At 36.6% G+C, this 27,448-nt stretch overlaps 1 protein-coding gene across 1 annotated transcript in view; it reads right to left on the bottom strand.

The window, feature by feature from the left end:
• The window catches only part of LOC136833926 (endoplasmic reticulum transmembrane helix translocase), a 250,579-nt gene that overhangs the window by 102,950 nt on the left and 120,181 nt on the right, over positions 1–27,448 (bottom strand). Inside the window, exons 9-10 of the mRNA XM_067096210.1 lie at positions 26,139–26,397; positions 16,749–16,800 (exon numbers count right to left, since the gene is read on the bottom strand). Of these exons, the coding sequence (XP_066952311.1) occupies positions 16,749–16,800; positions 26,139–26,397 (311 nt within the window). The remainder of the gene's footprint in view (positions 1–16,748; positions 16,801–26,138; positions 26,398–27,448) is intronic.

The following is a 27,448-nucleotide window of genomic DNA, read 5'->3' on the forward strand; positions in this document are numbered from 1 at the left end:
GGCGGTTAGATCTGAGGCTGCCGCCAGCACCCGAGGTAAACCACTCAATAAAATAATAAAAACAATAAATTAAAAATAAAACTACAAGAGAGCACCATCTTCAAGAAAATAAATAGCCTAGTAAGACCAAAACAATAGGAACCCAACTTGGGGGGACCTAGGCGGGCATCACTCCCACAAAGGCCAGTAGGCCAATGATCGTAATTTATAAGAGGGGGCCATAAGGAACCCCCAGGAAGGGAACCAATGGGGCAAAATATCTATAACGACGAGGAGACGACACCAACTGAAAAGAACAGAAGGAGGATTACGGCATGATTCGACATGGCTGGCTGGGGACGCCGTGGCGACATAATAAGATCTCGATATTTATGAAAATACGAGACTATAACAGCCAAAAAATAGAACAAAACCCCACAAGAAGATGGTACTTAACTTGGAAATGGTAAAGCTGCTCGATGCCATCGTAGAAGCAGAAAAAAATCCAAAATGATGGAAGAGCACACAAAATAAACCGAAGATTCACGTGCTAGAAAATGGAATGAGGTAGGTGGCGCTGGTGTCGCCGTCCTGGCGGGTGTTTGGTGTGGGGGCTGTAACGGCTCACCGCTCTGTTCCGGGGATTTTGATAAGGAGAGATCTTTCGAGTAGTTTTCCGTGGTAGTGGTTATTCACTCACCCTTCTTATACCGACGCCTTCCTAGAAGACGCTCGACTGGGGTAGTAACCCCAGCTTTCCTGAAAGCTCTTTTTCTCTGGTATATCTAGCAAGGTTATACCTAGAAATTCGTGCTGTAATGGAATTTCACCGGCTGACACGGGACTGGACTCAGAAATATATATATATATATATATATATATATAATCTAGCCACTGGGGGGGCAAGCCAGCCCAACTTGGTGCCGGTCCCAAGCCGGGTAAATAGAGAGGGTTAGTGACAGGAAGGGCATCCGACTGTAAAAACCCAATGCCAGAACCATGGTTAGTCTAATCCAGATTCAGAGAGAATGCCAGGGCGTACCCCGGTTAAGCGACGCGCAGGGGCCTCGCCTGACCCCTCCGATAAATAAGCAAGGGCTACCACAGTGTGGGCGATTGTGGTTAAAGAAGCAAGTCCATATGATTAGAATTGGGACATTAAATGTGGGTAGTATGACAGGAAAGAGTAGAGAGGTGGCGGAGATGATGAATACAAGGAGAGCTGACATCTTGTGTGTGCAAGAAGCAAGGTGGAGAGGGAACAAGGCAAAGGAAATAGGAGGAGGATGTAAGCTTCTGTACAGTGGAGTAGGCATCATTGTAAACAGTGAACTGAAGGAAAAAGTGGTAGAAGTCAAAAGAAGTGGTAGTCGGATAATGAAGGTCAAATTAATGTTATCAGAAGAAGTCCTAAATGTGATAAGTGCTTATGCCCCACAAGCTGGATGTGATGAGGAAGAGAAGTCAATGTTTTGGCGGGAGTTGGATGAAGTATTAACATCAATCTCAGAGGAAGAGAGAGTTGTATTGGGTGGAGACTTGAATGGACATATAGGTACAGATAGAAAGAGTGATTTCAAGAATCCATGGAGGACTAGGAATGGGGGAGAGGACGAAGAAGGCGAAGGCATCATAGACTTTAGCAGTGGCATTTGATATGGCACTAATTAATACATTCTTTATGAAGAAGGATTGTGTGACATACAGAAGTGGTGGAAGAGAGTCAAATTGATTTTCTGCTCTGTAGGAGACAACACCTTAAGGAAGTAAAGGATTGTCCAGTGATATATGGAGAGAATGTTGGCCAACAACATAAGCTGGTGGTTTTGGACCTTTCAATTCGAAAAGGGACAAAGGGAAATAGGAAAAGTAACCCTAAGATCAAATGGTGGGAGCTAGAAAAGGCAGAAAATGTGGAGTTGAGATCTAGGTTTAAGGAGAATGTTCTGAGAGAAATAAAGTTGGAAGATGATGTAAATGATTGGTGGGAGTTTAATAGCAATGTGATCCTAAGGCATGGGGAGGAAATTTTAGGCAAAACATCAGGCAAAGGTCCCCCAAAAGATAAAGAAAGCTGGTGGTGGAATAAAGACACACAAGACAAGATCAAGAAAAAGAAAGAATCCCAAAAGAACTATGATAAACACAAAACAGAAGAAAATGAGCAAATATCAAAAGAAGCAAAGAAAGTTGCAAAACAACAAGTTGCCAGAGCCAAGGCTGCTGCTTTTAATGATTTGTATGAGAATGTTGACACACCAGAGGGCCAAAGAAACATCCACATGATAGCCAAAGCTAGAGACAAAGCAACAAAAGACCTCACACACATTAAGCAAATTAAAGATGGAAATGGTAAGGTTCTAACAAAAGAGGAGGAAATTAAAAGTAGATGGAGAGAGTATTTTGAAAATCTTCTAAATGAAGAAAATCCCAGGAATATCATTGAGGATGGAGTAGCAAATGAAAGAGAAGTTCCCAGGATTAGTCGGAGAGAAGTGAGGCGGGCACTAAGTAAAATGAAGAAAGGTAAAGCAGTGGGACCAGATGGAATACCAGTCGAGGTGTGGTGGTGCTTAGGAGAGGAGGAATTGACATCTTGTGGGACTTGTTAAATAAGATCTACCAGCAGGAGAAGATACCTGACGCCTGGAGAAACAGCCTGCTAATCCCCATTTACAAAGAAAAAGGGGACATCCAAGATTGTGCCAACTATCGGGGCATAAAGCTGATGGCACATACCATGAAAATCTATGAAAGAATAATAGAAGCAAGGCTAAGGGCTGAAACATCTATAAGTGACAAACAGTTTGGGTTCATGCCAGGAAAAGGGACAACAGATGCCATCTTTGTATTGCGACAAGTAATGGAAAAATATAGGGAAAAAGGAAAGGAACTAGATCTTGTATTTATAGATCTTGAGAAAGCATATGATCGAGTGCCTAGGCAAGAAGTGTGGAGGTGCATGAGGGAAAAAGGTGTCTCAGAAAAATATGTGAGGATTGTAAATGATATGTATAGAGAAGCAACAACACAGGTAAGAAGCTCAGTGGGAACAACAGACAAGTTTGAGGTGAAAGTGGGACTCCACCAAGGTTCTGCCATGAGTCCTATATTTTTGATATGGTAATGGATGTGATAGTGTCTGGAGTGAAAGATCAGGTGCCTTGGAGTGTACTCTTTGCAGATGACATACTGCTAGTGACCACCAGTAAGGAAGAAGCAGACAGGAAATTGGAGTTGTGAAGTGCATTGGAGGACAGAGGCCTAAAGATAAGCACAGCAAAAACAGAATATATGTGAATGAATGGAGGAGACCAAGAGGGAAGCATCAACTTAGAGCAGGCAGAAGTAAAAAGAGCTACATCCTTTAAGTACCTTGGGTCGTGTGTCACTGATTGTGGAGGGATGGAGGACGAAGTGAATCACAGAATACAATCAGCTTGGTGCAATTGGAGGAAAACATCAGGTGTGTTATGTGACAAAAGATTTAATGTAAAGATGAAGGGAAAAATGTACAAGAGCATTGTCAGACCTGTGTTGATGTATAGTTGTGAAACATGGCCTATGAAGAAAGCACAAGAGAGAAAGATGGAAGTGGCAGAAATGAGAATGCTGCGTTGGATGTGCGGAGTGACAAGAAAAGACAGGATAAGGAATGACTTCATAAGAGGGACGGTGAAAGTTACAGAAATTTCAAAGAAGCTGCAACAGAGACGATTACAATGGTTTGGACATGTTATGAGAAGAGAGGAGGATTCTGTATGTAAAAGAACCATGAATATAGAAGTGCCTGGAACAAGGAGGAGAGGTAGACCAAGAATGAGATGAAGAGACACAGTTAACAGGGACATGCAGGAGAAGAACGTGAGTGAGGTAATGGTGCATGATCGCAGAAGATGGAGAAGACTAATAACAAACAGCGACCCCATATAAAGATGGGAAAAGCTGAAGATAAAGAAGAAGAAGTATATATATATATATATAATCTCTCTCTCTCTCTCTCTCTCTCTCTCTCTCTCTATATATCTATATATATATATATATATATATATATATATATATATATAATATCTATATAATCTATATATATATCTATCTATATATCTATATATATATACAGTATATCTATTTTATATAACCAGTCCCCGGTTTACGATGGGGATTCCGTTCCTACGCCACCTCATAAACTGAAAAATCGTCGAAAAAATCCTAAGAAAACCTTACTTTTAATGCTTTGGGTGTATTGAAAACAAAGTAAACTGAATTTTTATTGAGTTTTTCATAAAAAAAAACTCCAAATTTTTGTTATTCTGCCATTTTGGAGGCATATTTCTTCCATTGAATCAGCATCGTAACCCTGGAACATGCGTCATAAACCAGAAATAATTTCTGATGAATATATTTGAAAAGCGTCATAATTTTGTAAATCATCGGACCCGTTGTAACCTGGGGACCCTGTGTGTATATATTATATACCTGGGACTATATATATATATATATATACATATATATATTATATATATATATATATATATATATATATATATATATATATATATATATATATATATATATATATATATATATATATATAATATATATATAATATATACATATATAATGTAGTCACGGTTATTGGCTGGGTTCCGTTCCCGACAGCGTGATGATAACGAAAATTGGCAATAATAGCACCGCTCCTTGGATATCGGTGCCGGTATCCGGTTATCAGCGCCGATAACTGGGTATCGGTGTCGAAAATTCAGTTATCGTCGTTGCTAGACAAGCACCGTAAAACCAGATCGCCATAACCGGGGACTGTATGTGTGTGTATATATATATATACATATATATATATATATATATATATATATATATATATATATATATATATATATATATATATATATATATATATATATATATATATATATATATATATATATATATATATATATATATATATATATATATATATATATATATATATATATATATATATATATATACATACATACATACATACATACATATATATGTATATATATATATATATATATATATATATATATATATATATATATATATATATATATATATATATATATATATATATATATATATATATGCAGCAAACCCACCCACGTACTCACAGGGGATGTGTACAGCACCCTGTGAATAGCTAAAACCCACGAATACTTAGAACCCTTCTAAAAACACTTAGAACTGCACTGCTTACTTTGATTGTTCAAACACACAGAAAAACTAAAAATGCTTATACAGGTATTATCCTACTTCTGATGGGGTTAGGTTCCAAAAAAACCCATCGTTTGTTGGAAAAAACGTATCTCGAATGTAACCTAGCCTACACTAGGGTATTCAGTACCATGTATACAAATATCTTAACCTAGCCTACATTATAAAGTATATTCTATACATACACGGGACAGTAATTATTAATATCAGCTAATTCTGGAGGTTCATGCAGAATGACTTACGATAATTCAATACAAAGAGAAACTGAATAACAAACAAGAATTAGCTTAGCCTACACTATGGTACATCGTATAATGTACATATAAGGTAGCACAGCCTACATTATACTGTACTCTATATTCACATATTGTAATATACAAACATCAACATAACAAATGTGCATCTTTTCCACAGATATTTTAAAATGTTATACCTTAATTCACTGTATTCAATAATATTGCATATATTCTTATACAGTATTACTTTTGTATTATAAATTGCGATCATAGTGATCAATGTTTCGGTTTGGATATCGATTACGTGGCAAGTTTATTTCGCCATATTTATCTCAGTTCAGAGTGATTTCTTGTTTCTAGTTAGCGTAAATGAATCTCTCAATACTTTATTTATACATAGCAAGGTTATTTTTCATTATACAATTTATTTATACATAGCAAGGTTATTTTTCGTTATACAAAGTGTTTTTAAGTTGAAATATAACTTAAATATGTCTCGTTGTGAAATTAATTTAGCTATTTTTTCATTAATAGATGATGTTGGTCGTTTAGGGGCATGTTTGTTTTGTGTAAAATAAAATAAAGATTTCGGTCGCTATTTTCACTTGATTTCATCATAATACGAACCTTTAAGTATTTATCGTTTATCGGTAGTTTTGATCAAAGTACTTTCTCTCCAATTTTAATTACGGTTGATTTTTATCCATGTTGCCGATGCACAATAATTTATAGTCATTGGCAGTTAGAACATTGTTTCCCCTCAGCTTCAACTACAACTTGAGTGAACTTTTTATGAAACTTGAGATCATGAGTAAATGGAAAGCTTGCGTAAACCTTCATTTTTTGGACGATTAAAACCGCTGGTTTTGTAATGAAATGTTTGTTGAGTAGCTTATGTAATTTCCTATACACCAGCTGTGCAGGGAAACAGTTATTATTAAAAAAGTTAGTCAAAAATTTAATTTATGGAGAAGGCTCCAGTTCGACGTAAGGACGAGTGCTCTGCGGAGAGGGGTAGAAATAGAGTTGGATTTAAAATTATCGAAACAAGAGCTATAAAAGTTGGTACCAAGTCCAGTAAAAGTTTTCTTCCTAAAACCTGTGGTATTAAAACTGTCGTGTTCTCTAAATACCACAGTTTTTAGGAAGAAAACTTTTACTGGATTTGGTACCAACTTTTATAGCTCTTGTTTCGATAATTTTAAATCCAACTCTATTTCTACCCTTCTCCACAGAGCACTCGTCCTTACGTCGAACTGGAGCCTTTTCCATAAAGAAATTTCATTTTTGATTGACTTTTTTAATAATAACTGCTTCTCTGCACAGCTGGTGTATAAGAAATTACATACACTACTCAACAAACATTTCATTACAAAACCAGCGGTTTTAACCATCCAAAAAATTAAGTTTTACGCAAGCTTTCCATTTACTCATGATCTCAAGTTTCACAAAAAGTTCACTTAAATTATTCAGGATTATTTTTATGCCATTGATGTTACTTTAATTCCTAAGAACCCTTTCACCATCGGTTCACTCTTTAAAAATAAAGATCGGTTATCACCTTATATGTCATCTGGTATTGTTTATAAATATACTTGCCCTGAATGTCAAACAGGCACCTATGTGGGATCCACCAACAGACTCCTTAAGGTGTGTATCGATGCTCATCGTGGCGTAAGCTTCCGTACAGGTAGCAAAATTTCAAACCCAGAACATTCCAATATCACAAATCACTCAAAAATTTGTAAAACACACACTGATAATAAAGACTTCTGCATTTTAGGCCATACCACCAACCCTCAAGACCTTGTTATTCTGGAATCACTTTTTATTAAACAACTTGTTCTGTCAAACATTCATACGTCCTTCTCCCCTCTATATTTATCCTGAATTGTGTTGTTTCTATTTATGTTTAGGCTTAGTTTAACGCTGTCACTCCTCTAGGTCGGTCCTTAATCTTTTGTTCTGTAACCCCTTTCACGGATATTTTCAATTTTAGTTTACTGTGTAATCTGTTACCTTTCATTTTAATGTAATGATTTTTAAAAATTTTGTTCTTTAATTTTAATGTTTGTGTACATTTCTGAAATTTTTGTATGAATAATTTTCAGCTTTTCAATTTTTGACTTTTAGTTTTAGCTTTTACGATTTTACAAAGAATTTTATTTTTATTTTAACAGCCCTGATGATGTAACTAATTTGATAATTACGAAACGTTGGAATAAAGTCAGCTTGTATATCTGCATGTCCTCTGCCCTTCATTGATGATTTTTATATATATATATATATATATATATATATATATATATATATATATATATATATATATATATATATATATATATATATATATATATACACATATACAGCAAACCCCGTATTCGCGTTCTCACGATTCGCTAACTCATGCATTCGCAGGTTTCGCTGTGGAACATATGTACCCATTATTCACGGAAAATTCACCCATTCGTGGTATTTTTCACTGAGAAATATTCACTAATTACTGTATTTTCATATAATTTTCATTAATAAATGGACTTTTTGTGATAAAACTATTAAAATACTCGGGTATTAGCATTTTTAAAGGGTTTTTCTTGTGCTTAAACTATCAAAATGGCAGTTCTAAATGTTTTTAGCGGGGTTTTAAGTATTCATGGATTTCAGCTATTTATGGGGAGGAGGGTTTACATCCCCAGCGAAGTCTGGGGTTCATTGTATAGGCAGTCGCCAGTTTATGATGGGTCCAGCTTACGACACTTTTCAAATATATTCATCAGAAATTATTTCCCGGATTACGATGCATGCTCCGGGTTTACGACGCGTCGTACAACGATCCGACGGAGGAAATATGGCTCCAAAATGACAGAATAGTCAAAATTTGGAGTTTTTTTTTTATGAAAAACTCAATAATAGTGCAGTTTACATAATTTTCAATACACCCAAAGCATTAAGAGTAAGGTTTTCTTACGATTTTTTATGATTTTTGACGATTTTTCGGTTTACAACTATTTTTGGTTTACGACGCGGCGTAAAAATGGAACCCCCGTTGTAAACTGGGGAATGCCTGTATAGTATAGGCAGTCCCCGGTTATCGGTGGTGGTTCTGTTCAGGGTGTGAAGATAACTGAAAATCACCGCTAACCAAAAATCAGCGGGGCACTTTTTGGGGCTTATTGGAGCCTCTGTTAGGTATGCACTGGCGCCGATACCCAATTATTGGCACCAATGAGCGGAAATCTGCGATTTTTGGCATCGAAAATTGCCGATTTTCATCCCTAGACAAGCGCCATAAAACCGGATTGCTGTTAACTTAGCCTACCATTAACCGGGGACTACCTGTCTACAGGTAGTCGTCGACTTACAACCTATGTGACTTACGACTGACCGACTTTACGACGGCTACGACAATATAATAATATATAACATTTAATTTTATATTTTGCTAAAATACGTTGAGCGCGTATACGATACTTTTTCCCGCTACCGGCAGCGCGCTCATATCTAAGAGATGCTCAGCTTTTGGCAGTGTTCAGCGTGTTTGTGTCGTTCGAAAATGGTAAAAGATTCATATTTTTGTAATGTATTTTGTATTTCTATTTTTTGCAAATAAAATGTAATAACAAATTACCGTATTTGATGGCTTATGAGACGCATGTCTGCATAGGACTCACCCCAATTTCAGCAGGACATTGAGGGAAAAAAAATAAGGTTTCCTAGCCTATGCTCATATGATTTTGGTAAGTAAAAACTGTAGTATTAGGTTATCATATGCATATTGTTTCTTACCAACAGAATCAACAAAAACATTAATAAAGAAGTTATTTATCATATTTATATTTATCAAAATGTGTATTATACAATCAGTCATTTACTACGATCGAATGTTTCGTCTGCTGCTGAAAGCTACTTCATAGGTTTACCAATAGATTGCAACACATTCATTTGTAAACATTGTTTCTTACCAGCAGAATCAACAAAAACATTAATAAAGATGTTACCTACGGTAATATATGTTATATATATCCATTATATATTATAAAAGTATGCAATCAAGGGGGTAAAATCCAATAAATAAAAATGTTTCCTATGTAACAGCTCGAGTCTCATGAGCAACTGAACAAAGCCATGTTATTATTCTTAAAGAGAATGCTAGCACGAAAGTTCTGAAGTATCAACTCAAAAAGCCTTGTTATTATGCCTAAAAAGAATGGTAGCAGGAATTGTCAACCACCAATTGATCGAAGCCATGTTGTTATGCGTAAAGAGAATGTTAGGAGGAATTGCCAACTACCAACTGAACGAAGCCTTGTTATCCGTAAAGCTCTCAAGATAATCACCAATAGGTGGCAGCACATGTACTGTAAGTCTGTAAATGTGGAATGCGGCGATCCGCTGTAGACGACGATAATGATAACACATTTTAATGAAAATATCGATAATAACAATGTAGATATTGATTATAATACTAGCAGTAGTAATTGCGGTAATGGTAAGTGTGATAATGATAAGTAATTATAATAAACTTTGTTTTTTAATAGGTTATTAGGATATCACCGAATGTTATGCTAGGCTACAACATCTACGTGACGTTTCATGTATAATTTCGGCCAAAATTCTTAAATTTTGAGCCTACATTATGTACATAGGACACAGGGGGATTTTTTAGGCCATTTTTTTTTTTTTTTTTAAAGTGCGTCTTATACGCCATCAAATGTGGTATGTATTTAATTCAAACCTATAAATAAATAAAAGTAAATAATACGTCATACATGTAGCCGATTGGCAATGCAAATGGCGGATAAGAAAATGTAAACAGACCAGACAGATGGTTTGAATGCCTACAATAAAAATGTTAAATACACAGTAAAATAAAAGTAGTATTAATAAGATTTCATAAGGAGTTCAAGGCACTATAAGACATTTTTCATATAGGCTAAACTTAGGATATATAATGATGGTACTATACATGAACATTTTTGGGATAATATAAAATGTAATATGTAGGCTAGTCATACTTAGGATATAATATATGATGGATATATATATATATAGGTACAGAATACATGTACATGTGTGGTTCTGGTCGAAAAAAATCGTAAGCGGAACAATCAAAATCGTCAAAAATCATAAAAAACCTTACTTTTAATGCTCTGGGTGCATTGAAAACGAGATTGTTTTACATCAAAAAACCTTCAAATTATGATTATTCTGCCATTTTGGGGCCATATTTCTTCCAGCTCTGTCAGAACCTAATGCCATCGTAACCTCGAACGCCGTAAAGAAGCCGGAAAGTCGTAAACGGGGGACTACCTGTATATATATATATATATATATATATATATATATATATATATATATATATATATATATATATATATATATATATATATATATATATACAATATATATATATATATATATATATATATATATATATACACACACACACACACACACACACACAGACAGTCTCCGGGTTGCGAAGGGCTCGGCTTGCGACGTTCTGAGTTTACGACGCTCTTCAAATATATTCATCAAAAATTATTTCCTGGGTTACAACGCATGTTCCAGGTTTACGACGGTGACAACGCTGACCCATCAGACAAAATATGGCTCCAAAATGGTAGAATGGTCAAATTTTGGAGGTTTTTTGTTGAAAAACTCAATGAAAATGCAAGATGCATTGTTTTCAAGATGCCCATAAGATTAAAAGTAAGGTTTTCCTACGATTTCTGACATTTTAAACGACGTCATCCAAACGGAAGAAATATGCATCCAAACTGGCAGAATGGTCAACATTTGGGTTTTTGTAATGAAGTCAATAAAAATACAGGATTCCTTGTTTTCACGACACCCAAAGGAATAAAAGAAAGGTTTTCTTATGATTCTCGGCGGTAATATTTCGTATGACTCGGTCCAACGCATGCAGCAGAAGAAAATTCACATTCGGGGATTTTTTCATAGAGCAATATTACTGATTTTTATTTTATTTTCATGACTAAATACATTTTTTATGATAAAAAAAATGCTTTACTAATTTTCAAATATTAATAATAACGTAACCACAGCAAAGTATCGATAAAATTTTAAATTAAAATCCCATGAAATCACAAAACTGCTTACTGATGTAATAACTTCATTCAACCTCTCTTTCCCCCTGAATAATTCACGAATAATTTCACTCTTTTGAGATTTAAGTAAGGTCAACTGCCCTCTCTCTCTCTCTCTCTCTCTCTCTCTCTTTGTACTGCATGTATCCTTTAAAGAAATATGGATTACTATATATAAACACAAAAATATACTAAAATTCCATCATCGGTTGTGTTACAATTTTTTTATTGTTTTGACGTAGGCTTCATGACGACACGATATCAGCTCGAGGGATTACAGCAGCCAATAACAGAGCTCACAGCAACCCCCTCTCTCCATGACGATAGACTATTGGCCAGAAGGAATGAAAGTAGCCAATAACAACTTGTAACAAGCCCCTTCTCCCCCTCTCGTTCACCTTGACGACACACTATTGGCAGGAAGGGTGGGATTTCAACCAACCACACAGCTTGTATCTCAAGGGCTTTGCATACACTGAAAGGAGGGTGAGTAGTATTTCCACTCTCTCTCTCTCTCTCTGTGAGAGAGAAGAGAGAGAGAGAGAGAGAGAGAGAGAGAGAGAGAGAGAGAGAGAATAACAGCACAAGAATTTTTTAACAAATTTGTGGGAGATGTGAGGACTAACCACGTTTGTATGATAAATAAATAACTTACCTAATAATAAGTACTAATTTTCAAATATTAATAGGATTAAATAATAATATTATACTGTAATTAAAACATTTATGTATTCTTATAGTAAATTATTTCAATTTTTAAACAAAGAATATCACACCCTGTATTTTTCCCAAAACTTTGAAGCTATGGGGGAGGGTGGAACTGTCAAACATGTCAATTACTTGATTTCTGACCAAGGGTAGAGGATCAAATTCTCCCCCTTCCTTCCTTTCTCTCTCTCTCTCTCTCTCTCTCTCTGAGGAAAAAATACTGCTAATTTGAGTCTCTTTACACATGCACAGTGTGTGTGAGCACGTGTTCATAGTGTTTTAAAAAATGCGTAGTAAAGGCAGTAGTACATCTCTGGAAGACAAAGAAAAAAAAGTTGTTGTTGTTGTCAGTTGCAGTAAAGAGAATTGGATTAACATTCCTTGAGAGAGTAAAGAGATAAACCTCTCTCTCTCTCTCTCTCTCTCTTTACCCATGCCAGCACAAGAATGGCTGAATGTAAGTCATAGTGGTAATTCTCTCTCTCTCTCTCTCTCTCTCTCTCTCTCTCTCTCTCTAACTGGAAAAGGGTACTAATGTTTAAGATGACTTTGAAATTATATTAATAATATAATTTCAAAGATTAATACAGATGCAATAGGATAATTAGGTTATATTTGATGTAGGATGATACTTTAAGTATCCATCTGGCATTTGAACTTTCAAGATAGGCAGTCATAAGCATTTTTAGAGGGGAGTTTTGTTTTTCTGAGGATTCTGCATTTCCGCGGTAGGTTTCGGAACATATTCCCACGTAAAAATGGGGGAGCACTGGAGTTCTATGAAAATCCAAGTCTTTTTCTGGTAGATAAGCAGTGAGGCAAACAGTTTCTCTCTCTCTCTCTCTCTCTCTCTCTCTCTCTCTCTCTCTCTCTATGGCTCCAAAACAGCAGAATGGTAAAATTTTGGAGGGTTTTTTATGGAAGACTCAATAAAAATGCAGGTTATGTCATTTTCAAGATACCCAAAGGATACTCAAAAGTAAGGTTTTCTTACAATTTTCCATGATTTTGGTTTACAACGAATGGCATCAGAACGGAACCCCGTTTAAACTGGAGACTGCCTGTATGTATGTGTATGTCTGTGTGTATATATATATATACAATAAATATATATATATATATATATATATGAGTGGCGCAGTGTAATAAGGTCGTTTTTAAAAAATGATAAAACGCATTTAAAGTTTGCCAACTCTTATAAAATAAAAAACCAGCCAAACGATTTCTATGAATCATACCTCATTTTAAAGGAAATTTATTCGCCTATTACATATGCAAAAATCATTATAGTATGTTTTGTCATTTAGCTGCCACAACCACAAAAGTGAGTAATGTAAGATTGTAAAGTGTTAATGAACACAATGAAAATGTTTTCATACGGCAATTAAAATGTTTTTTGAAAACAACCTAAAATATTTATCCTAATAATGCTTTAAAATTATTATTATAACATATCTGAGTTTTCCATGAAAATATTATAAAACAAAAACAATTCGTGCAAAAAACAGACTACATTACAGAGTATTAATAACAGAGCAGCTTGCCTCCTTTTTTAAGTCTTATGATGTAGCAGTGAGAACGCTAAGGGCGAAATTTCCCTTTGTTTTGCATGGATTTTCAGAACCTTTTGCCAGTAACATAAGGGGACAAAAGTGTGTGTACAGGATAGTGCTGTACTTATGTCGCTCACAATAAAAAAACCAGTTGTATGTCTGCCACCTTGTGTGTGTGTATATATATATATATATATATATACAATATATATATATATATATATATATATATATATATATATATATATATATATATATATATATATATATATATATATATATATATATATATATATATATATATATATATATATATATATTATATATATATATCTTCATTGTAGGGGTGGGCAGAGTTCTTGGCTAGCACGCAGTTGGCCCAGCGTTCAACTCTCCGACCGGCCAATGAAGAATTAGAGGAATTTATTTCTGGCGATAGAAATTCATTTTCGTCATAATGTGGTTCGGATTCCACAATAAGCTGTAGGCCCGTTGCTAGGTACCAGGTTGGTTCTTAGCCACGTAAAATAAATCTAATCCTTCGGTCCAGCCCTAGGAGAGTAGTGGTATGGTTAAACTAAGATATATATACTTACTTATATTATATATATATATATATATATATATATATATATATATATATATATATATATATATATATATATATATATATATAATATATATATATATATATATATATATATATATATATATATATATATATATATATATATATATATATATATATATATATATATATATATATATATATACGAGGAGTAAGTCAAAAAGTTCCAGGAAAAATTCAATATACTCTTTATTTAAGGAAATTCAAACATCATTTTTCTACATATCTACCATCTAACTCTATACACTTTTCAAGGCGCTGTTTCCACCTCTGCAACCCTTCTTTGTAGAAATTTGGGGCCTTTCTATTAAACCATGTTGAAACTGCATGTTTAGCAGCATCCAAAGATTCAAACTGGACTCCTCTTAAGTGTTCCTTGAGTTTTGGGAACAGGAAAAATCTGAAGGAGCAAGATCAGGACTATAAGGAGGATGTGGAAGAGTTTCCCACCTAAATTTCCGTAGGACTTCTCTTGCAACCCTTGATGAATGTGCTGGAGCGTTATCATGATGGAACAAAATTCTGCGGTGCAACTTTCTCGACGTTTTTAGCCAATGCAGTCTTCAGTTTTTGCAAAACACCTTTGTAGTAGTTCCGGTGATTGTTTTTGTCCTTCAAGGAAATCAATCAAAATCACTCCTTTGGAGTCCCAAAACACTGTTGCCATAACCTTCTGGGCAGATCTCGCCATTTTGAACTTCACTGGTGCAGCTGAACCTCTTGGTAACCATTGCTTTGATTGAATTTTACTTTCTGGGTCATATTGATGGATCCAAGTTTCATCTCCAGTAACAATCCGGTCAAAAACTCTGATTCATTTGATTCAATCTTCGTTAAAACTGCAAGAGAAAGTTCAGCTCTTTGATGCAGTTGGTCTTGCGCATAACGCTTTTGGGACCCAAAGTGCTGAAAGTTTACTCAAACCAAGATTTTCATTTAAAATTGAAAATGCGGAACCATGGGAGATCCCAGTTTCATTAGCTATCATATCGATAGTAATCCGACGATCTTCATTCACTAGATTCTGCACCAAAGCCACAATTCTTTCATTTTTGCAGTTGATGGTCTTCCCTCTCTTGGGTTGTCTTTGAGGTCCTCCCGACCATCCTTAAATCGCTTTATTGAATCATAAACAACTGATTTAGATGGAGAAGAATCTCCATAAACTTGTTGCAAAGCTTCAATAATTTTTCCTGGTTTCCAATCAAGCTTGGTCAGGAACTTGATGTTAGCTCTCATCTCAAAATTTTTATTTTCCATGGGTTCAAGAAGTTACTTTTCTGAAGCAGATGTTAACACCACGGTAGCAAGAGGATGACTGAGGTAACAAGTCTATATGGATCACTACATCACAGATAATTGTTTACCAAGTATTTGGGTTGTTTCATTCCTGTAAATACATCATTCAACAATTTTTTCATTGACTTACCTATATATATATAAATACATCATTCAACAATTTTTCCTATATATATATATAAACTATTTGACTTATATATATATATATATATATATATATATATATATATATATATATATATATATATATATATATATATATATATATATATATATATATATATATATATATGTATGTATGTATGTATGTGTTGACACCTCCTATAGAACAAGCACTAAAATGTATGTCACATGATCCTTGATGGAATGTGTGACAGTGTTAGCGTGTTTAAGAAATCTTAGGGCGAGATGGACACTTGTGTCAGCAAATACCAGGTTATTTTGTAAACTGTAGCTCTTGCTACGAGAGAAAGGAATTTGGGTCTTGGAAATCTATGTGGCTCACGTAGTCACGAGTGTTGACCCTGTTGACCTGGATCATGTCAAGGTATCTTCACGTCACAGGGAAGTTCAGGGAGAATGTTCTACAATTATGAGTGTGTACGTAAGTCTGCTCGAAAGGGGGGTTATTGAGGTGTAATATATTGAATCTCGAGTACAGATGGATTATTCAGGCAGTAACTTTGGATGTTCTGCCTGAAGTGGACCTCTATATCCACCTTTTAAGGAGCTTCAAATAAAATTTTTTCTGTTTCATCAGGAAATTAGTAATGTGAAACATACTAAACTTCTGTCAATATAATAAACAACAGTTTGTCCCCACCCACCACTAAAACAGGGATAATACATAAAATAATCATTGCAAAAATTACCACCCACCACTAAAACAGGGCTAATACATAAAATAATCATTGCAAAAATTAAGAAGTTTTTCTCTGTTTTGATTAGAATTTAGGATTCAATGGCAGATTAATATATTTACCTGTATAGTTTCTAGGGGAGCCTCACTGCACGGTATAACTTTACTTGTTCCACTGAAAATAGGAGTTAGAAAATTATATTGAAGAACAGCCTACAAAGTTCAAAATTCTGTGAAAATGCAAATTAACTTGCTAAAGCACAACATGCCTCCATTTTTTCTCATATGTTTAGGTTAGATATCAGTTATAAAATACACTGGTTATATCTCATTCACTCAAAATACTATGGAAATAATCATACAGTTACTGTAAGTTCACAAGGACCTGAGACTATCATGGCAAATTATTATATCTTCTTCCATGAAAATACTTAATTATAAATCATCTGAGAAAGGCAAGATGCCAAATAAAATCAATTCTAAAATCAATGGCAATTAGTATAGAATTTTAGGAATTCAACAGTTTTGCATTTACAGTTGAAGAGGACTTTGGTATGGTTCACAAAATATAGTTCCCACAGAATCATTTCTGAGAAAATTATGAGGATAATTTTTAAATACCCTTTTCAACAACCAACAAGCATAAATATAAGCCACAACAGCAAACTTTAAGGGCATATTTTGTCTTTGTATCTGGTACTAAGATTAAGCAAAGAAAATTTCAACTAATGTCTATGAATGACCCTTTCTCATAATCTTTAATATTATTGCAGTATTTTTACTATTACTGTTTATGCCCACCAACAGAATTGTACAGTATACCCTCTTCTGGGGAAAGGGGAACTCAGGAAACAAAGAACCCAAAATTTCCCTTTACCCAACACCAAAAAAGGCTCACTTTGATCAAAAATCATATAAGCCTTCAGTCACTCCCAAAAATTTTTCCTCAAAAAACAGGTAGGTGGTCAGAGGGGACAATTCCCTGCAAAGGGACATCAACAACTTCAAGGCCATCCTTTTTCACAAGGTCCAAAAACCATCTTATAGGGGGAAAAAGGAAAAACATCACCTGGAATGTCTATCAAAGGCAAAGACACAGGAGGAGGCAGATACCAAGAGGAATTATATTGGGTCAGCTTCGATGACATCACAGACAATGGAAGTTTTCCCTGTGGGGGGACAGCATTATTTATATGTACAGAAAGGCACTGTTAATGGGGCCCATAGAGAAACATGAGTATATTCGCCACCAAGTACGTCTCTTCAGTGTCCTCAACAAGGATTCCTCCAAAAGAAGAGTGATCCTCAACCAATCAACATTGAACAAGCACATTGTTTGCCAAAATTTTCGGATAATTATTGTTGCCTAAGTACATTGAATCATTTCAAAAAGGGACTCGGACAGTTTCTATACATCTGAAAGGTGCACACTGGCACATCCCTATACCTGTTCCCATCTGCCCCTTCCTAAGGTTCCGGAACATTGCCTAAAGAATATTTTACAAAATTAGCAACAATAACAGTATTTGTTCATGAACTCAAACAAAAGGATCTAGGGGGGCCCACAAGAAAAGTGTGCTTGAAAAACCTAAGAGCAATGGTCAACAGACTACAGTACAGTCAAAAGGTTTTATAATAAATTTGAAAACATCCTGCCTCACGCCCAGCAAACACTTTCAGTGGCTGGGACTGTCTTGGGATACTCTTTACGGCCTGTTGTCTCTCCCCATCATACTCAAAACAGAATAAGGCAAGTCCTCAAAAGGTTCTTTGCACAGCCGAGAGTTTCCAGGTGCCAATCAGAATGTATGATGGACCTGCTGCAGTTCTCATCAGTAATAGATCCAATACATAGATTGCAACTAAAAATGTGAACAAATTCTGGCTACCACATGCAAGAAAAAAGATGAGACCGACCTTATCAAAGGATTAAAAAAGTTGGGGAGATACTTCAGCCTTGGATCCGGAAGGAATCTCTGGCGAAACAGTTCACCCTAATTCCTCTGTCTGTATGAGTGACAAACACACAGATGCCTCGTTGACAGGTTGGGAAGACACTGAGAGGATCGCCAGATGGCAGGGAGGTGATCAGCTACTCAGGAATTTTTATATCAATTTCCTGGAGCTGATGGCTGTCTTTTTGTCTCTCAAAAAACTCAAATCTCCAGAAGAGAGAGAACATAACTACAATATCCTACATCAAGAGGTCGGGATCGTGTTCACCTCCTCTCAATATGGTAATGCTTGCCATCCTTCAGATGGAGCAAGCAAGGAAGTGGCGCATGGTCTGCAATTCACCTCACAGGCGGTCTCATTGTAATAGCAGACTCTCTATCAAGGAAAACGACAGCCTCAACAGAGTGGATGTTGGACAACCACTCTTTTCAAACAATAGCCTGCATGCTTCCACAACCATAAGTGGACCTGTTCGCCACATACTAGAACCACAAACTCTAATATATGTGTCTCCAAACCTGGCCAGTCAAGCAACAGCAAGAGATGCCTTCCTTAAGACTGGAACAAGGGGAGGGCAATATCTTTTTCCTCCATTGTTCCAGATTTCAAAGGTTTTGAGCAAACTTCTAACCTTCAAAGGAGCAGTGTACTTAATAGCCTGAAATTGGCCAAACAGGCATTGGTTCCTATTACCTCAACAACAGACAAAAAGATCAATTCCACTAGTGTCCACTGTTCTATCCCAAACAATAGGAGGAAAAGTCTCTTATGCATCCTCCTTCTGAGCCGAGACCTTCACGTAGAGATTTTTTTAAAATATCTATCGTGAAAATTACTCACCCAACATTGCTAGGTACCTAGAGCGAAACTTACAGACACCATGATTTTTTAAAAAATAACTATCGTGACAATTACTCACCCAACATTGCTAGGTACCCAGTGCAAAAATTACGGACATCATCTATCCGGCAATACCAGTCCGTATGGAAGATATGGTTAGATTATATCTACACTAAGAGCCCAGTTGAGATTTCTATAGAAGCACTTTATTTTTCTTATACAGTATACCCTTTTAAAGACAAATTCGGGATTGACTGCAGTATAGAAGTTGTCACTTCCCTTCTGCAGTCTTTTGCTCTACAAAGGCCCACTCCCAAAAGGCTTCCAATTACTTGGTCCCTGAACAAGGTGCTTAGACCTCTATCAACCCCTGAATTCAGTGGATCCAATACAACCACAATGCACATGCTACAAAAGGTGATCTTCTTGATTGCATTAACATCAGGGGCTAGTATTAGTGACCTGGGCTATCTTAGATGTGGACGATGCATCACACAAATAGCTGACCATCAATTATTATTGTCCCCTGGCCAATCATATGGATCCTTTAAAAAGGAAATCCATTCTTATAAGAAAACTCAATTTAGTAGACAAGACATTATGCCCTGTTCAAGCACTTCAGGCTTACCTAGAAGTCAAGGCAAACATCCCAGAAGGTCCTGTTTTCCAACACCCTATCACAAACTAACCACTCTCCCTACAAAGGCTGAGAATGATTGTAGTGTTTCTCATTAAAAAGGCAAATCCACACTCTTTTCATAGGTCACAAGATGTTAGGAAAGTAAGTACATCATTGGCCTTTTTCAGAAATGTCTCTTTCAAAGAAGTCTCCATATGTACAGGGTGGTCATCAGTTAAATTACTGCCACATGCTCGAACAAATTCGACTACACTGTGTATCCTTCGGGCCAGCCCTAGAAGAGCTGTTGATCAGCTCAGTGGTCTGGTTAAACTAAGGTATACTTAACTTTACACTGTGTATCAGTAGGTGGCATGGTTAGTCTTAAACCCCTAGGTGATGCGGCAGAAAACCAGGGGTCTTATTGACGGTATAGTTTCTTGTTCCTTGGTATCAAAACCTGAAGAGTATTTGGAATGAAGAATGGGACTTGAAATCTGTGGCTTGACCTTGGACCAGAAATGTTATTTCCGTTGGGGTGTAAGGATTAAAAAGTGAGAGCTTAAGCCTTTTTCGTCATCTGTCAATTTCTTTGTAAAGCTCTTTGAGGATGAAACGAGTGACTATGCTATAAGAAAAAAACAGGTTTTGACGTAGGAAAAACCTATTTTTGGTAGTCGTTGAGTCTTCAAAACCCTCCCACTTCCCTGACGAAAAGGCATGGCATTTGGGTAAGGGATCAACCTGCACTGACCAACAGAGAGTAATGGTTCTTTGGTCTTTTAACGGCCCGGTTGTAAACAAGAGGGCGGATGCACATATGCAATAGTCACTTCTCTTTCTTGCAGGTTTTTTGACGGAAAAACTGGCTTCAGCTTTGCTGGAGACAAGGGAAAGTGTCTTCTTATCTTTGAGTCCATTATATACTCCATCATGTGTTATAATGTTAATCATTACGACACAATACCTCGCCAAAAAGACCAACTAGAAGAGAATTCTCTGATATTAGTTTAGTCACCATGGAGCTCTGGCAGACCATGGAAGTTAACTCCTTGAGGACTTAACAGTGACTACCAAAAATTGGTTTTCTTATGTCAAAACCTATTTATTATGATGATGGTGATGATTATTATTATTTTCATTCATGATAAAAACCATCAAAAAAGGACATAAACCATTAAAATAGGACCTGTTTTCATGATCTGCTAGTAAAGCAACTGCAACAAACTCTTGTGCATTTTGGATACTTCAGTTTCCTTCTTCAGAAGCAGGAGTTTCCTTAAAGCTTAATGGTTTGTAGAAATTTTCTACTGCTACATCTACACAATTCACCCTTTTGAAAGGGTTTTTTTATCCTTTATATTTTTAACATAACATAACTGTTCACCATTTACTGATTATAATATTATTACATCAAGGAAGTTTAACAAGAAAACCAGTTCTCATAAGCCTACCAAAGGATTCGACATTTTTAGGGCATCCTAAAATAACTTTTTGGCAAAATATACTGACCAACAATTACAGACAATGGAATTTCTTTTTATATGGTTTGTTTTTCATACTATGTTGGCACTAGTTTCATTTTGAAGCTGTATCCATTTTACTTTATTGTAGCTTGTTTTTAAAATTTAAAAACAATAGAAATCAACTAAACTGACTCACAAAATTTTGACAAAATTTCTGGCAGATGTGATTTGATTTTATTAGGATCTGAAGGGTTGGGAATAGGATGATGTCATCAATCATCATAGGATTCTCTCAAAAGGTTAAATGAGGTGAAAATTGGAGCGAGGTTAAATTACAGACTTTGAACAGCCAGGTAAGAGACTGAAGGAGCCAATGAGTCACTCTCAATAAACTTTGGTTTTATCTAAAGTGTCATACACAAACAGTGGTAAACCCCCTACTTTCTTGTCATGACTTGATCTCTGACTCAAATTTGGCAAGCACATCTTCAAACATCTCAAAGAGGAAAAGCCTTTAATACCCAAAGTTAACTGGGCCTGTAACAGTCAATAAAAATCCTAAATTGAAGGGGATAAACTACAAGCTAAAAATTACTTTTGACTAATATTCTTTCTCTTAAAATTTCCTTCACTATTACTATGAAAGCTAACAATGATAAGACTGTTTTTGACAAAGTGCCAAGTTCACACATATTGGAATTTAATTGAATAAACTTAACTGAATACAGAGTACAACAAAAGTCAAAGGGGCAAAGAGCCAAGCGAAACAGGAAAGTTCAGAGGAAACAAGAAAACCACACAATGAAATTATAGTTGTAGACTGAAAAAGGAAAAAATTAAATTACTAATGTCTTTAAATGAGAAAAACAAAAGGCACATGAACACAACAAAATCCCAACAGACAATACACATACTTGTAAATGAATATGAGCAAGGAAAAATTCTGAAAAAATCATTCTAGATAGAAAAGAAAGGACCTTACATTACACAAAAGTAAGAGAAAACAAGCAAAAAAAATAAATAATAAAATAAAATAAAAAAAAAGTCAATAGTTAACAAGTTGTTAGTCTCTACAAAGACCCATCATAGTCTGTGATTTCCTCTGAGAAGTTTGCTGCCTCACTCTAGCTAACATTGGAATGGGCAGGACCTGAAGATTTAGAGATTGCTTGCAGAACCAGACAGTTGTTATCAACTCTTCTCTGATCGTCAACTTTTCTCTGACCAATCGTAGCTTAAACTTGGTCTTTTGGAAAATGAGATGATTCCAATAATGTCCCGTTCCTTATGCTAACATAAGACTCAGGGCTGATATATTTAAACACCTTAGAGAGAGCAGAGTCCCTTCTCTTCATCAACCAACTGACCCACATATTCTCTGTAAGTCGGTCAGAAAAGAAATTTTCAACCCCAGATTGTATGAAACGCAAGAAGGATGAGCACTCTTTAGAATCAGTCGTGAAGGCTGTCCCACTACAGTAGACCACAAGTCTAGCCAGGACATTACTTTAAGGCTATGGACGCTGAAGCCTCCATAGACGCTGCCTCTTGGAAGGTAAAAGAAGTGCTGTCTTCTCGAAACTGATCCAAGGAAAGGCGTGGTCCCAACCAAACAAACTCTGAATCCAACTGTCCTGGTTGCAGGATCACTCTTGGGGTATTATAAAAACGCTTGTGCCTATGAAGAGGAGGCAAGAGCAACTTGAAAGATCCGCCAGAATGTAGCAAACTGTCTCTTCCACATACAAGAGCATCTACCTGTTCTAAGGCAAAATCAGTGGGACTGGCCAAGGTAAGCCTACTGACGTCTTTGGCCAGTTCATTAGCATTAAGAGCAAGTGGTAGAGGATCTTCCAATTCTAAACCTCTAGAACTCATATCATTTCTATCTAGGGAATCGCCAACTTTTACTCCAACCCAAAGGACAACTGAAGCGTATGCCCATTCAGGGCCTAAAACCCTAGTGGACGGTGCATAATGTTGAGAATCCAAATTATCAATCTCATTCTTAAGGTGGAAAGAAGTGCTTTCTTTACACCCTTTGAATCCCAAAGAAGTAGAGGGAATTGGAGATGGAGGCCTATATGTAAATGAATCTAGAGGAGATGCAGGTCGATGAACTTTGCATGGATGATCAAGACTGTAACATCATGGAGAACGCTCTCTACTAAAACAACAATCGGGATAATGGCCTTTGCTGTGTGAGCGTTGTCGTGGCAAATGTCGTGGCCAAGCAGGGCTTCTGTAACAAGGTGATCTGTCACGGCCATGCATGCGACAAAGTCTGCGGAGAGGAGCCACGTCCTTGAGACTGGTGTGGTGAGTTTCCTGTGGCAGGTGAGGCATGATGTGGATGAATGGTCGTACATGCAAGAATGTCATGGTCGAGAGAACAAGGTTGAGATGGGGCCCGCGGCCGTACAAGGCTTGATTTCTCAACAGGAGCCTTGTAGTCTTTTCTTCTTATGGTCGGTGTTCTGGCAGCAACTTCTGTACAATTGGGAGAAGAAAGGAATAACAATTACCTCAGGCAAAGCCTGATCTGCTGCTTTACTGTGTTTAACCGGAGATGATGAAATATGAAAATCCATAACTTAATGGTGATCAGAAGATATGGCCGTGATCAAAGCGTCCATGTGGTTTTCTCGTAGAAGCGGCTGTAGAGGTGCCCGTAACACCCTTGGAGGGAATATGGCCGTGAGAAGACAAACGATCACGCGCCCTCAATGAAATGGGAGAGGCATAGTGGGAATCCAGACAGAGACTGTGAATCTTCTTAAATGGAGAAATTGTGAAGTCCTTCTTCTTCAAACGTCTTCTCAGAACCACACAAATCGAGGAAAATGACAACTTTTGAGAATCTGAAGATGGAGATCTAAGGCGTTTTCTCCAAGGTAAGCAGTCGATCCCTTCGAGGAGTGCAAGCCTCTCCAGTAAGCCCTGAAGAGTAGCAGTAGTAGACAATGAAAGACTTGTTGCATGAAGCCAGGGCAGAGCACCTGTATGCAGAACATCATAGGATGAGGGATAAAAGGACATAGACATACGGCCAGAAGCAATGGCCAACACACAGGCAGTCGTCACAGAGATTGCTGTGGATGTCATTCGTAGAGACATCATCTACACAGCATACGAAACGTTCCCAGTAGCAGAAGTGGCGAGATGGGATGCCATAAGATGAGAAAGTAGTTCCCCAATGAGGTTCTCTGGGAAAGCCTAAGGCTGACCAATACTCACGGAGAGTAGAAGAGCCGTCTACATCCGAATCTGGAATTAAATCACAAACAGAATCTCGTCCCCCATCTAAGTGGAGAGGGATGTCCCTAGCCCCCCCTCAGAAGCAGGAAGAAAATCAACAATACAATCTTCTGAATAGCCCCTCAGAAACATCTGTATTGAGGAAACAACAGACGAATGTGAAGGGGTAGATTCTTCCAACGAAGAAGCAGCAGGAAGACGATTTGGGGAAGGAGAAAAGGAACAAGAAGGAATGGCGTCATCAGCTGCCATCAGAGGCAAAACCCTCCCATGGTTGACAATGCCTTTCCTCTTGTACTTCTTCTTCGACTTGAAACACTTCCATTGCTCAGGAGACCAGTCACGACAATCAGCACAGGAGCTACTTACGCTGCAAACGTGAAGTCAATACCTGCTACAAGTTACATGAGGTTCAGTTTCAAAAGAAGCTAGGTAACGGAAGCAAGGGTTATTGACTATACCAGGGCACTTCCACTTCTTAGCACTAGGCTTAGGTAAATCATGGGTTGGCATGATGATGAAGCAAATACACACAAAAAGGCACAATATACAACATTCAAAACACAGAAAATAGAACCAATTGCAAATGAAATAGCAAGAAGGGAAAAAAATGGCTTTTGATGGGAGATGAACAGTGCATATCCGCACTAAAAGGCAGTTAAGAGAACACTGATGCATCACAAGATTCTCTGGGGAGAGCAAGATGAGGCTCCTCTCACTTGCTGGCCCCACTGGATGACGCTCCTCCCACTCGCTGGCCCAACTGGATGATGCTATGTATCACTCCGCCATACCTTGATTGTATTATGTCAAATTTTTTCTTAACCAGTTTCCAGCAGCGCAAGAGAATTTCCCCAATGTAAAGATGAAAGGTTTGTATTCGTATGGGAACAAATGAAAATATGAACAAACAGTAAAGATGCTTGAAAACCACAAAACAAAATGAACAATCTTAAAAACTGCAATTGATTACACAGCACGACAAAATAACAAAAACAAAACACGGACATTAAAAAAATAATTGAAAACAAAAGACTACAAACATATATAAATAGGACAACTTTTCAAAGACTGAAGAGACACAAGTCTGGCAAGGTTTTCAACAAAAATATTTAAATGCAAACCACAAGAAAAATAAAGACCAAAACAAATAAGGTCCAAACTGCATTTATTAGCTAAACGGGATATACTCAGTGACAGCATAATTTTTAACAAATCTATTTCTTAGTTCACGTCAAGGTAATTTTCTGATCTTATAAATTTCTTTGATTATAAAATACTAATAAAAATAATTAATTAATAATGAACCTTTTAACATTTATTAGTAACAAAATTTTGATGGGCATATAACCAACTGCATAATACAATACTTACTCTAATCCAGCAACACCTTCCACAACTAAATCATCACTGGTTAATGTCCCCGTTTTATCAAAGCAGCACACATCTATTTTACCAGCAAAAGGAATACGAAATGGCTCGGTGCAGTAAACAAACAGCTTGGAAAGCGAGAGCAAAGATGTATTGACAGCCAGTGACAGCTCAATGGGCAATTCAGGAGGTACAACAGATGTTAAAATCAGGGTACACTCCAAGAAAAGTTTATAACGATTTCTGTTAGGATCTTCTGTACCTGAAAATAAAATGGGTGTTCAGTAATGCGATTGTTAAATAACATTGAAACAATATCCAAACATTACACTTCTGGGCACACCCATTCTACAAGTACTACACTCCTTCTGGCAGCTACAAAAATATACAAGCTACACCCCATTATTATTATTCTAGGTTTTAGAATTTGAACAGAAATTTTTCATACAAACCATTCTATCATAATTAGCCTTAATTTACATTGTTGAATTCCAAGGCATTTCTGAAGTACTGCATGAGGAAGAAATGCCAGAAAACCAATTACTGATTGACAGTGCATGCACACCTTTGACCTAACAATAGAAAAGAACTCATTCTTCCAAAGAACTTGCAACAAAGCTAGAATTAGGGGTCTGGGAGGAGGGCATGAGATACTTAAGTTTTAATTCCAAAAATAACTTCAGTTGTTCCATGAAAAACCTATCAATTCTCATTTACCTGAATCACTATTAAAGTGTGAGGATGAAAAGGTATTACCCCAGGTATAGTGACACTAAATGGGTTTGAAGAGGACTTTGGGCCAGAGAAAGGCCAAACTCAAATACCTAAGGTACAGCATCCCTATATTTCTTAATTGCTGATACTGAAAATTTATTATTATTATTATTTTTTTCTATCTCAGTCATCCTATTTGACTGGGTGGTATTTACAGTGTGGGGTTCCAGGGTGCACCCTGCCTCCTTAGGAATCCATCACTTTTCTCACTATATGCACTGTTTCTAATAGCACACTCTTCTGCATGAGTCCTGGAGCTACTTCAGCATCAAGTTTTCCCAGGTTCATTTTCAGGAATCTTGGGATCATGCCTAGCATTCCTATGATTATGGATACAATTTCCACTGGCATATTCCATATCCTTCTTACAGTGATCCCTCGTCTATCGCGGATAATGGGGACCAGAACCCCTGCGATAAGTGAAATTCCGCGAAGTAGCATTGGCCCCTCCCTAGGGAGGTATATACTGTATATACATGGTATATATTTAAAGGCTTTATAGCCTTTCCCACACTGTTATAAACACTTCCTATGCACTT

The sequence above is a fragment of the Macrobrachium rosenbergii genome, chromosome 4, assembly GCF_040412425.1.
Source record: "Macrobrachium rosenbergii isolate ZJJX-2024 chromosome 4, ASM4041242v1, whole genome shotgun sequence".
NCBI classification, from domain to species: domain Eukaryota; kingdom Metazoa; phylum Arthropoda; class Malacostraca; order Decapoda; family Palaemonidae; genus Macrobrachium; species Macrobrachium rosenbergii.